This window comes from Mastacembelus armatus, chromosome 18, assembly GCF_900324485.2.
Source record: "Mastacembelus armatus chromosome 18, fMasArm1.2, whole genome shotgun sequence".
NCBI classification, from domain to species: domain Eukaryota; kingdom Metazoa; phylum Chordata; class Actinopteri; order Synbranchiformes; family Mastacembelidae; genus Mastacembelus; species Mastacembelus armatus.
The window spans coordinates 3,006,677-3,020,706 of NC_046650.1; the positions used below are offsets into that span (position 1 = coordinate 3,006,677).

A 14,030-nucleotide genomic window follows, 5' to 3' on the forward strand; every position below is an offset into this window, starting at 1 on the left:
CTTGACTTGGAAAAGCAGAGCGTCTCTATCCATCTTTGTCAAGTCTACCAGTGATACACCCCAGAGACAAGAGCCACTGCTGGGGGTGAAATATCAGACATCCTGGATCCCAGCAGCTGCATGAGTCACAGCAAGAAATAAAAACCCACAGCTGTTTGAAACTGCAATTGATCTGAAGTCACTATAACAAAAAATGCAATGAGAAGGCTAAAATACAATTTACGCTTGAATGGAAACAGACTAGGTGTAGAGACACTCCGTCCACAATGTTAAAAATTATTTATACGTTACAAAAACAAATTACAGCACTAAGTCAAAAAATGTGATTAGTGAACTAGGAAATATTCACAGTAGTAAAAAGCTGCACTCTGGTCTCAAAGGCAGAATCTATTGTGTTTATCTGTTAACATCATCAAATATGCTGGCATGTGATATAAAGTCCTCCACAACACGAGGTATGTCTACATGTATTGTGGGAAGCTGGCTACAGTATACACAGTATATCTACTAGTTAGGGTCATCGTGTGTTCTTTGACATGCTGCTATTTAAACACACTATCATGCTGATATCTGGCAAATATTTTTATTAATATTATTAATTTTTAATGCATGCTTAAAATTTCTCAGAAATGATAAATGCTGGTCCTGTGATGGACTGTGGCTCTTACTTGTTGTTTAAGTAGCTTGATAACAACATAGCCCATATTTAGAACAAATCCTCCTGAAATGCACAGCTCCAGGCCCCTCTCAGCCCCAAAAATGACATCATCTTGCAGACATAAAAACACCATGAGCTAATCCAAGGTTCTCCACAGGAACTCCCTCTACTCAGAAACTCTTGGCTCACCTGTATTGTTGGTTTCATTCCTTTTCACTTATCCAAACTGGACTGAACATAAAATCTAAATGATTCATGGACGATATGACAGAGTGCAAACAGTCCATCATATCTGGTCCACTTCCTTTGTGGGCTTCAAGTGCTGTAAAGTTTGGCCAACACCACACTGGTTGAAGGACCTCTGCTTTTCATTGTTTATCCTACTGGGGAATGTCTTACTGTACAGGACTGGACTGATTACATGACAGTATGACTCACAGTGCTCACATCAATGCAGTTTTATTGATGCAAACATAATAACTGATTAATCTTGATTTTCTTCCAAAGTAGCATCCACAGCTGCTCTGCCAATGCACTTGCAACATGCCTGTGCATGTTTGTGAACTGACAGAAATCAGTTAATCCCCCTCTCCATATTACAGATTGGCCTGTCTTCTGACAAATTCCCATATACATCAATAAATAACTACAGGAAACACAGTTTCCTGGCACATGCTAAAACAGCAATGCTTTCCTGACATAAGAAGTGGATTTCAGAAAGTCTCTTATTTATATAATTTCCTATACTTCGACTGGAAGCTCACATACCATCATGCCAGGCTTTATTTTAATAATTAAACGCCATCATTACCCAGACTTGGTCAGAATGGGGTGAGGAATGTCTTGCTCATTTCATTAAAAAAACAGACATCCGATGCCAGATTTCCCCTGGCAGTCAGCCGTGACATAATAGCCTCTTCAGTGTGCTCAACCTCTCTCAGCAGCACTGAGCTCATTTTCTTTGACACTCTAACAGAACCCATTAATCATATTAAAATCCTCATCATGCCCCTTAGACATTATTCACGCTGAATTTTGTAAAGAGGTCTTTGATACAGTCGGCCCACACATTTTACCTTTCAGAAACACTTGACTGGCTTCTGGCTGCATTTAGTGCTTTAAATGTAACCTCTTAAAGATTAGATCAGTCCTCTTAGTAATTATAAGGATATATCCAAATTCTCTTCTGGTTAAAGGTTGTCATTACAGTGAAAAAATCAGTTGTCAGAGGTTTCACACGAGCATTTACATTATAACATAACAATCAGAAGTTTTCATTTTGTCTCAACTACTCAGCTTTCTGATGTCAGCAATGCATTTGTTCTGCAGATAGTGTAATACTATTGTTAACTCGAGAGCAAAACAATAAGAGAGATGATGCTTATTGGCTTCAGCCCCTGTCACTTTGACAGATAGGACGCTTGCTGCTTGTTCACCTCTGGCTATTCTCCCTGTTGGTCTGGGCAGAATTAATCACTGAAGTTTGGTGAATAGTCAGATATCAATTTTTTGCAGCAAATGTAGTGACAGTGCTGCTATTTTTGCAGCGTCATACAACCTGACAAGTCTTTTGCCAAATACATGCTGCCTGGTCCACTGGAGCAAACTACAGCCGAGTTAAAAAGTGTTTAGAGCTGCTTAAATCCTGGGTAGTAAACAACAACAGAGAGGATGGAAACTAAGTAAAAATGAACAAACATTACCTGTGATTTCACAGCCAACAAGCTCTATGTATGTTTGTGCATGAGTGTGTGTGGTTAATCCATAACTTGACTCAGGTCTCGCAGGACAGAGCCAAACTGCTTTCTCTGATGGCCTCTGCATTTTTTATCCTTCAGCGTTTTAATAATTCACAGTGGAAAAACATGGTAATAGTCACTCTCTCACCATCATACAGACACACTTTCTTCCTTCTGTCTCTAACTCCACTCCCCTTTTCCCTCTCTTTCTCCCTTACCTCCCCCACTGTCGCTTCTCTGTGTGACCTATCTGCTCACCCAAGTAAGAGGACACATGTAGAGAGAAGGAGACACGAGAGCAACTAGGGCATACTTAAACTACACACACACACACACACGCACACACAGACATAAACAAACTGATTTATCCACGACGGTCTTGCCATACCTAATCAAATTCATCCCTTTCGCCTCTACTTGTTGAAAGGAGAGCAAGTGTGTGTGTGTGTGTGTGTGTGTGCAATTCAAGCCCTTTCACCTCCTTGAGGATTACTCAGTACTACAGCTGAAGTAGTCAAGCAATTGAGGCATTTGATCTCTGTAAGTGCTGGGCTGGAGTCAAACGAGAGTAATTTTATACATGTGCATGTTTGCATTTGGTCTAAAACACACACACACACGCACACACACGCACACACGCGCGCGCACACACACACACACACACACACACACACACACAGTACCCTATGAAAGTGTCAATGGCAGTAATTGTCTTAAAGGTTTTTCTTTCTTAGTTCTAAGCTAAATAAAAATACATGAGACTCCCTCATGGGCTCTGCATTCAATCAGAGCAGCTCAATAACACTCTGGCTGATGTCACGCTAAAACGGCCCTCTGTGCCACCGATGCTGTCAACAAAAGTCCTGTTTTACACTGAAGTGGAGCTCATTCATTGTGTTTGCCTATGAGAGCGACCTGGGATGTGTCGAGGTATACGCTGAGTGGTGAATATTTTATGAGCACTATTGTGCATCAGGCCACTAATTGGATTAATCTGCATGATCATCTGATGCCAAAGAAGAAGTGGAACATGGTGGTAAGAGGGTTGTAAAGAAAGGTATTATAATCACATCGTGTGTTTAAGGGATCCCTTTCCCTTTTTATATTGATTTATATATGTAGTTATTTATTTACTACTTTTTCCACACTCCACACAGATGTTAACCAATATGGGTTTTTCTCTCGCCGATTTTTAGGGCAACAAATGTCCGATTTATGATGCCAATTTTTCAGTCAGTCTTTTAGGGAGTACTTTTAGGGGTACTCAGCCCCTAAAGAGAATCTGACATTTACACAGCACTTATGCCGAGTGCTCTTTCTGCTGACTCCATCCTGCTCTCTCCTTCTCCCTCCTTCTCCCTCAATATCCTCCTCTCTGACTCCTTGTGCAATCAACCAAACAGCAAAGTTAACATCACAGAATCTATAATCTTTAATCTAATAAGAGGTTATCAATTGATACATTTATCCATGTGTGTAAATGAGAGGGACTCAAGTAGAACGGTGAGGTTACAGGGAGTAGAGGTGAAGAAGGTGGAGGATTTTAAGTACCTAGGGTCAACAGTCCAGAGCAACGGAGAGTGTGGAAAAGAAGTGAAGAGACGTGTGCAAGCAGGTTGGAACGGGTGGAGGAAAGTGTCAGGTGTGATGTGTGACAAAAGAGTGTCAGCAAGAATGAAAGGAAAGGTGGACAAGACAGTGCTGAGACGAGCAATATTGTCTGGTTTAGAGACAGTGGCACTGAGAAAAAGACAGGAGGCAGAGCTGGAGGTAGCAGAGCTGAAGATGTTGAGGTTCTCTCTGGGAGGGACGAGGATGGATAGGATCAGGAATGAGGACATCAGAGGGACAGCTCATGTTAGATGTTTTGGAGAAAAAGCCAGGGAAGCCAGATTGAGATGGTTTAGACATGTTCAGAGGAGGGACAGTGAATACATTGGTAAAAGGATGCTGAGGTTAGAGCTGCCAGGAAGGAGGCCTAGAGGAAGACCAAAGAGGAGGTTCTTGGATGTAGTGAAGGAGGACATGAGGATAGTTGGTGTGGGTGAGGAGGATACAGAGGATACAGAGGATAGGGTTAAATGGAGGTAGATGATTCGCTGTGGTGACCCCTGAAGGGAGCAGCCGAAAAGAAGAATAATTTATAACATTATTCAATACAAAGCCTTCAATCAGGTACCTGGATTTCACTTTGGGGAAACATAAGGTTTATCTTATCTTAACTTATATTATGTAATGTTATTATGACATTACTTTCTCAACTGAACCTGTTTTCTTTAAAAAAAAAAAAATCCATCTATGGAAGAACAGATTTCCAGTTAGTGAAAGTTTGACCAATGCTGTCTGTAAATATAATTTCTTGTGCAACTGCATAGCAAATATGTGTAATTTCATCATAAAACCTGTAGGTGACTTAGCAGTGGTTAACCAGCTATGTGTCCATGTTGAAACATTTGTGTGGAGTTATTTTTATGATTAATCTAAACATGAAACTGAATTTTCTGCCTTTGTTAATTAGCAATAATTGCAATGCTTTTAATCCTGCACATTATTCCTATTGCATCTCTACTTAAGCTAAAATAATAAAGTGAAACAGCTATGTTAGCTTAGTCAGCTAATGTTAGTTTTGACAATATACACACCATGAACTGTAATCACACACTTTCTAAGTCACAGTAATAATGACCCAATGTTCACAGTCAGAACAGTCAGCAACTGTATTTGCTAATTTTAACGTTTCAGCTTACTCGTTTAATATCCACCATGAAATCCACTCCTACTTCTTCTCCTACATTGCTTTTACGTGTGGCAGATTACAAGACAAGTTTAAAATAAAAAGCTGCAAAATCTAATGTTGTTGTTGTTAATAATATGCCTAATATTTATTCATCATTATTATTTTTATGTTCCATAATAACAGCAACTACAACAATGGGCTGATTTCCAATTATGCCAATTATGTTAAGATTGGCAGAAGTCAGGGTTAGTGGACCTCTACATACCAGTTAGGACTGAGTGGAGGTGAATACATGAAGAGACAGAGAAAGGGGTATAAGAGCTCCCATTGAAATTGAATATTCAAACATGAAGAGGATTCCTCTTTTTCTTTGTACTATACTAAAGTTAATCAGTACCCAAAACAATTTTTGTTGTGCTTTACCTTCGGCAAGGCATACTTGGGAAACCTCATCTGGACAAATTCATTGCGGTGATAGGACACATAATGCTTGGTGCGGTTCCCCGTGGTGACCTAGGAAATGGAAATGAAATTAAAGAAACCTAAATAAACAGCAACAATGTACACACTACACAATGCAACAATGCAAGATTTTCATGTCAAGTGTTGTTTTGTCCAACCAACAGTGCAAAACCCAAAGGCATTCAAAACACAGAGGCAGCAGATCATCACATTTCAGTTGCTGGGGATATTTGGACTTTAGCAAATATGAACAGTTTAAGTTAAAACACTTGTTGACAAACTAATTGGCAAACAGATGAAAGTTGACTGTAGCGAGAGTGGAACAGGATTCTAGAAAAACGGCACAAAAAAAATACATTTGAATGGAGACATTTTGAAACATTTTGAAACATTTTGAAATGTTTTCCTGCAGAAAGAGAAAAAAGTCTTTGTCTAACAGAACAGGGCAGTCACCATCCACCAACATGCAGCAAGTAGAGTTAAGGAGCAGAGTTCATCTGTTCCTAGTGACTCACACTGTTCTGAAAGGTGAATGCAAATTAACCTCCTCTGCACTGCACAGATCTTGGCATTCACATTGTAAACTGTAACCTGTGGGCAAAGACTTACTTATGCTGCCCCGTGCTCACAGAGCCGACCAGAAATCTCACAAGGTGCAGAACCAGAACAGCAGAGGCTACCTTTTCCCGAGAAGAAGCTCGAGGGAAAGAGACGTGTCGGTGACTGACAGTGCCTAGAACACGAGCTAAAACATGTGATATCCAAGTGATGGGCTCACACTTTCTAAAGCACACTGTCACCATTTTGTAAGGTGAGCAGCACTAAAACTTCCAAGCTGCAGCTTTCAAAGTCAGATGGAGAACTTTGTATTCAGCAGTTCTACTTAGGACTTTGTGGGAAAAGCATTTGGTTTTTCTCATGAATCTTGGAGCCTCCGTCATCAGTGTGTGAACAGTCGTTTGTGATTGAAAGAAGCTTGTTAAAATGCTAAATGGTGACAAAAAATTGATGAAGTAACGAAAACCATTAAAAAAAAAATCAGAGCCCCTGACTGTCTTTTTAAAAGGATCAATTTCTGAGGAACTGTTTGTAACACGGTGTGCTTACCACTGACTGCATATTTCTATAGAACCTTCACATCTGATAAGCATAACACACCCTACACTCAAAACTGAATTGTGGTCAAGCTGCATTGTGGGAAATGTAGGTTTTGACAAAGAATAATAATAATGGAATAATAAAGACAGTATCTGTGGTTTGAGCCTTTTTGAAAACTGTCCATGAAGACATGCCCTCACCCCCCACAGAAATTACACCTTTGTTTTCTGTCCACATGTTTTTCCCTGCACTGAATGGGTAGCACTGTTGCCTCACAGCAAAAAGGTTCCTTGTTTGAAACCCAGCAGGGGCCTTTCACCCATAGAGAGCTGGGATAGGCTCCAGCAGATCCCTGTGACCCTAAACTAGGAAGAAGTGGGTATGGATAATGGATGGATCCATCCATTTTCTATACCTGCTTATTCCTTAACCAGGAATATCAAATGTCTGTATTCCTCATCGTTATTATTGTTGATGCATCCAATGATTGAAGAGTCATTAGAGAACTTTTGGAGGTGACAGGTTCCTGAGTTGTAGCGGAAGTCTGAGGTGTAGAGTGTAAACAGGAATGGTGCTAGTAAAGTTCCTTGAGGTGCACCGGTGCTGCTCATCACCACATCAGATATGCAGCCATCTAAGCGAACAAACTGTGGCCGCCCAGTGAGGTAGTCTTTGATCCACTCCACCATATCTGCGGGAACGTCCTTACCTGCATCTTTGCACTTAGCAGGTGGGGCTGAATAGTTTTGAAAGCACTTGAAAAGTCAAAAACCATGACTCTCACAGTGTTGCCCTGCCTCTCCAGATGGGAGTATGCTCTGTGCATTAAGAAGATGATGGCATCTTCCACTCCGATGTGTTCTTGATATGCAAACTGCAGGGGGTCCAGAAATTCAGACACTTGGGACCTCAGGTGTTGCAGGACCAGTCTCTCAAACACTTTCATGACATGTGATGTTAGCGCTACTGGTCTGAAGTCACTAAGGGTACTGGGACGAGTTCTTTTTGGTAATGGGACAATACAGGAAGTTTTCCATAACTTAGGCACCTTTTTGAGCCTCAGAGAGAGGTTAAAGAGTTTCTGAAAAACCTCTGCAAGCTGTCCAGCACACACCTTAAGTACTCTGGGACTGATCTCATCTGGTCCTTTTGCTTTGTTGGCCTTTAGTTTAGCTAGTTCCTTCCTCACCTGTTCTGTGGCAAAGGCTGGGCCTGTGTATTGTGTTGATGAGGAGTCAGATGATGAGGGCAGGGGAGGAGTTATTGGAGGTGAGGTATACTTCAATGTTGTATGGCTGCTAATAGAGGAGATGGCATCAGTGGGCAATGGGGATGCAGCATTAGCAGAGATGTTGGGTGGGGGGATGTGAAGAGACCCCAAGGCATCAGCTAAGGTGGTGTAGGGAGGAGGGATGGTGTGTGAGGACAATGGATCAGAGTAAGAAGCAGAGGTGGTGTCAAATCTATTAAAGAACAGGTTAAATTCATTAGCAAACTTTGAGTCTCCTTCCACAGCAGTGTGTGACTTCATATAGCCAGTCATTATTTTCATCCCATTCCACACCTCTTTGATATTGTTCTGTCTCAACTTGTGTTCTACTCTGTCTCTATAGAGCTGCTTTGCCTCCCTCAGCTTCCTCTTGAGTTCCTTCTGTGCGGCTCGGAGTTCCTCCTTGTCTCTTGCCATGAACGCCCTGTTCTTCTTGTTGAGGAGGCCTTTAATGTCCTTATTTATCCATGGCTTATTATTGGGGAAACAACAAACTTTTTTGGATGGAACAATACTGTCCTCACAGAAGTGGATGTAATCTGTGATACAGTGAGAGATGCCTTCGATGTCCTCACCATGAGCGTCCATGAAAAGTTCCCAGTTTGTAACCCTGAAGCACTCCTGCAGGGCCTCCTCAGCATCCTTTGACCAAACTTTCACATACCCCTTGGTAGCAGACTGCTGTCTTACTACAGGCTTGTATGTTGGTACTAAATATATTAAGTTGTGGTCTGATCCACCAAGTGGGGGAAGGGCTGAAGAGCTGTATGCCTCCTTCACATTGGCATAAAGGAGATCAAGAATCTTATTTTCTCGTGTTGCACAGTCCACATACTGTTTGAAGTTGGTCAGAGTTCCCGAAATACTGACATGGTTAAAATCCCCATTAATTAGTCTAAGGGCACTGGGGTGTTTTGTCTGGAGACCAGCAACAACTGTGTGGACGATGTCACATGCACTCTGTGCTGCAGCTGATGGAGGAATGTAAACAGTCACAACAATGGCATGTGAAAACTCACGGGGCAGGTAGTATGGCCTCAGTCCAACCACCAACAGCTCAATGTCTGGAGTACAGATACAGTCTTTCACTGTTACATGTCCAGGGTTGCACCATTTAGAGTTAAAAAAAAACTGCGAGACCACCTCCTCTTGTCTTGCCACTCTGTTTGCCTCTGTCCGCTCGCACTAGTGAGAACCCAGGCAGTTCAAGTGAGCTGTCCGGTATGTTTTTATTCAGCCAGGTCTTGGTGAAGCAAAGCAAGCTACACTCTCTGTACTCTCACTGGCTACTAGCTAAAGCTGTAAGTTCATCCACTTTGTTGCAGAGTGACCTCACATTCCCCATAATAATTTTTGGGAGAAATGGTTTAAATCTCCTATGTTTTTCTCGATGCTTCACTCCTGCTCTGCAGCCCCTCCTACGCCTCCTCAGGTCTTGGGGTATGTCAGGTTTTATACCAAGAAGCAGACTTGTTCCCTTGAGAGCTAACAGTTGCTCTCTTGTATAGATGCCGTTGCCACAGACACGGATATTTTCTGATGCAGTTTCCATAATCTCCATATGTCTTTCCACAGGAATTAGAAAAACCCAACTCGTCCACTTTCATCCGTTATCAGGGAGAAAGCATAGATCTTGATTTGACTTGGATTAACAGATGATAATTCAGTAAAAAAGTTGCAAAAAACAAACAGAGGATCTGCTGTAACAGGCTGCCACCTAACAGGCGCCATTCTAGAATTTTAAAAGTCCATTAAATTTTAAAATGTGACATTCCACTTAAATTTTAAATTTTAAAAGTCAAAACTCGTTTAGTAATACTATGAGTACTTGGAAGATAATAATGGAAGAGGATAATGGATCAGTCTATTGTTGCCTAATGAGCATTTCCTTCTTCTTACATACATACATAAATACAATAAACACACATATACAAACACTCACAAAATATAATATTAATGTTTTTATCTCACTCTAGGGATTCTGCTCTACTATATAAGCGTGTATATATTCTGCTATAATCACATGCAAATACAACTTAACTCTTTGCCTTCTCAGTGTACAGATAGATAGATAGATAGATAGATAGATAGATAGATAGACAGATAGACAGATAGATAGACAGATAGACAGATAGATAGACAGATAGACAGATAGATAGATAGATAGATAGATAGATAGATAGATAGATAGATAGATAGATAGATAGACAGATAGACAGATAGACAGATAGATAGATAGATAGATAGATAGATAGATAGACAGATAGATAGATAGATAGATAGACAGATAGACAGATAGATAGACAGATAGACAGATAGACAGATAGATAGATAGATAGATAGATAGATAGACAGATAGACAGATAGATAGACAGATAGACAGATAGATAGATAGATAGATAGATAGATAGACAGACAGATAGACAGATAGACAGATAGATAGATAGATAGATAGACAGATAGACAGATAGATAGACAGATAGACAGATAGATAGATAGATAGATAGATAGATAGATAGATAGATAGATAGATAGATAGACAGATAGATAGATAGATAGATAGATAGATAGATAGATAGATAGATAGATAGATAGATAGATTGATAGATAGATACTTTATTCATCCCCCATGGGGGAAATTCAGATTGTCCTACAACTCCTATATTAACTTTAACATAGAAATTTCACTATAAAATATAAAATAATTAACAGATAAAGGCACTCAGTTAATAACATCTAACATAAATAGCATAAATAACTAATTACTACTAAAAACTAAAAACTAATTACTATTAAAAAGTCTAATGGCTGTGGGGACAAAGGATCTCCTCAACCTCTCAGTTCTGCAGCGCAGTGAGATGAGCCTCCCACTACAGCTGCTACTCTGTTTAGTCAGTATATCATGTAGAGGGTGTTTATTATTGTTCAATATAGAAAGCAGCTTCCATATCTGCTGCTGAGAGCTTCCAGCCCCCTGCATAGCACAGAACTGGCCTTTTTCACCAGTTTGTCCTGGCGCCTACGTAATGCCACTCCCCAGACAGACAGAAGCATAGAACATTGTACTTGCCATGACAGTGTGGTAAAACATGCACAGCATGTCACTGCAGACACTGTACAAACTGAGCCATCTCAAGAAGAAGAGGCGGCTCTGCCCTTTTCTGTACACTGCATCCACATTGGCAGACCACTCCACTTTTCCATTCAGCACCACCCCCAGGTACTTGAAGGTCTGCACACTCTCTATCTCCTGTCTATCAATGCAGACTGACTGGCATGATGCTTTTGATCTCCTAAAATCCCCCACCAGCTCCTTAGTCTTGGTGGTGTTCAGGAGAAGATAGTTCTTTTTGCTCCAGTCAGTGAAGGCCTCCATTAGGTCCCTGTACTCCCCCTCCTGTCCACCGCACACACATGCCACAACAGCCGTGTCATCAGAATACTTCTGAAGGTGGCAAGACTCTGAGTTATACCTAAAGTCCGATGTGTAGACCGTGGCCAGAAAAGGAGTAAGAACAGTCCCCTGTGGAGCCCCAGAGCTGCATTTGAGTGTCCCAGAAACACATCTCCCCAGCCTGACATACTGCGGTCTGGATGTCAAATAGTCCATAATCCATGACGTCAGGGAGGGGGGCCACCCCCATACATATAAGCTTGTCTCTCAGTATGGGAGGCTGTATAGTGTTGAAAGCACTGGAGAAGTTGAAGAACATAATCCTCACATATGAACCAGGCACATCTAGATAGGCATATTCCCGGTGCAGCATGTAAAGCACCACATCTTACACTCCCATGTGTTTCTGATAGGCAAACGGAAGGGGATCAAGATCCTCCTCAACCTGCATCCTCATGCAACGGACAAGGAGCAGCTCCAAGGTCTTCATGATATGGGATGGGAAGACCTTGGAGCTGCTCCTTGTCCGTTGCATGAGGCTGCAGGTTGAAGAGGATCTTAACTGTACCCAGTCAATTATAGACAAGGCAAGATTACTTCTAAACACTGTCCCAAAAAGCAATTCTTGTCCATTTCAAATAGGTGGGACCATATGTTATCTGAGCAGTAAAATGAACAGAAAGCTGCAGACTTAGTTGTGTGTGCAAACAGTCACAACTGAATTGATACACTGACAGATACAATCATTGGGAAAAGCTATTCACTGCTAGACATCAACCTACACTTTACAATGACATCAGACTTAGGGAAAATCTACTGTTTGAAGGCACAAAACAGGAATGGATTGTTGTTCTTCCAGTACGTGGCTCTCATGTCATCTCTAACTAGGGCAAAGAGCAGAGGGGAAATGGAAAATGTATTTCCTACAAAAAACTGAAATAATGTTTGTGCTTTCCTGTCAACTGATCTTTGTAGTCATGCAAATAAGACTGTCCTTTCTTCTTACAGTATACTGCTGCATAAAGCCAGACACATACAGATCTCCTGTCTGAAATGCTGGTGTCCTTTAACTATAAAGAGGTTCTTTCTTTAATGTTTTATGTGCATTTAATACAGTATCATTATTTACAGAAGTAAGAACATTATTTTCTATTTTCACAATTAAAATGTTATCATTTGTAAAGATTTTCTTCACCTGCTGCATTACCCAGAGAGCTCTGCATTCATGAAAACAAATCACTTCATTTCATTTTGAAAATCTTGAAGCCTTTTGAGATCTGTTTAACATGAAAACAGGATGAGAAATCATTTATTTATGCTATTTTATATAAGAATTCAAATATATGGTTAGGTTTACCTTGACAAATATGTACTCATCTTGCACCAGCAATGAGTTGTGGTCGATTTTGCCGAGGAACTGAGCCGTCACCATTTTGTCTGAACAGTTCTGGATGAGACAGGTAACATACAGGTAACCTGCAATGACACATAGAAATAAACAGAAAATTATGTATGTTTTCATATACACTATATGACATGGAATATATTCAACCGGACTATTAATATACACTTAATTTCAAGGTTTCAAAGTTGACGTTAAATATCTTTTATACTTATATTACAGGCTGTGTTAAGCTTAGCTTAAGGATAAGTATTTGTGCATTAACCATAAAACAAGTTTACAGACCAACAACTACAGAGAAGAAGCAATAGGGGACATGGAAGTAAGGGAGAAAAACTAGGTGAAGAGAAAAATTGAGACATCATTTTCCAAACTCTATAAGATATGAGAGCTTCCTGCAGAGTTATAGCTGTTCTAGCATCCAAATGGCCAGAAGGGACTATCTTCACAGAGACACACATAGAGGTTAGTGCCTGTTGCAAAGCTCACCCACTACTGAATTTCAACCAGCAGCTGCATCAGCAACATTGCTGCTGAAAATTCAGCCGTTATTCTCTTCCCAGAGGTGACAAGCTGGCACTAGAGAAAATGTTCACATGCACACACAAACTCACACTCTGAAGCCAGCACCCACATATACAAGTGCGGCTGCTTGTTCAGAAATAAGTCACAATAGCAGTAATGTAGTGCACAAATGTATACCGACAACCATATTTTGTATGACTCTTTGACTGTGAACTGACTACATTAAATGCTTAATGTGTCCACCCAGACTCATGTACATATACAACATATGCAAGCCCCCTTAGTGTAAGAGACCATTACTAAAGTGACTTTGACATGGCTTTTATTATAGAGTTAATGTTAGAGATGTGGTTGTAGTTTGAATATTGTCAGTTCCAAACCACAGAAACATGACTACGCTCAGCAAATCTAAAGGACATTTGATTATTAGATAATGTGTAATGTGCCTTCAACTTAGCCCACTGACAGGTAGAACCACAGAAAAGCTAATGGAACGCAAAGGAATTGGTTCATCTGTCCTTTTAGCTATCTGCCAATATTTTCACATTTCTTGTGAAGATGACAATATTTTAGCTTAATGGTGGAGATGAAGGAGCCACAAAAATCATTCAAAAAGCTCTAAATGCAGATATTAAAACTGGAGACACCCAGTTATATGAGCCAGTGGGTAAAAAGATGGCTCTTTTACTGCCACAAAAATATTAAAGATGATAGACTTTACAGGGTTTTTAATTCTATTTCGCTC

The 14,030-nt window shown here is 40.5% G+C and overlaps 1 protein-coding gene across 6 annotated transcripts in view; it reads right to left on the reverse strand.

Annotated features, from left to right (window-relative positions):
* The window catches only part of sorcs2 (sortilin-related VPS10 domain containing receptor 2), a 316,012-nt gene that overhangs the window by 39,428 nt on the left and 262,554 nt on the right, over positions 1-14,030 (reverse strand). For all 6 annotated transcript variants that reach the window (XM_026297825.2, XM_026297806.2, XM_026297784.2 and 3 more), the window contains exons 7-8: positions 12,716-12,834; positions 5,558-5,647 (exon numbers count right to left, since the gene is read on the reverse strand). In XM_026297825.2, the coding sequence (XP_026153610.1) occupies positions 5,558-5,647; positions 12,716-12,834 (209 nt within the window). The remainder of the gene's footprint in view (positions 1-5,557; positions 5,648-12,715; positions 12,835-14,030) is intronic.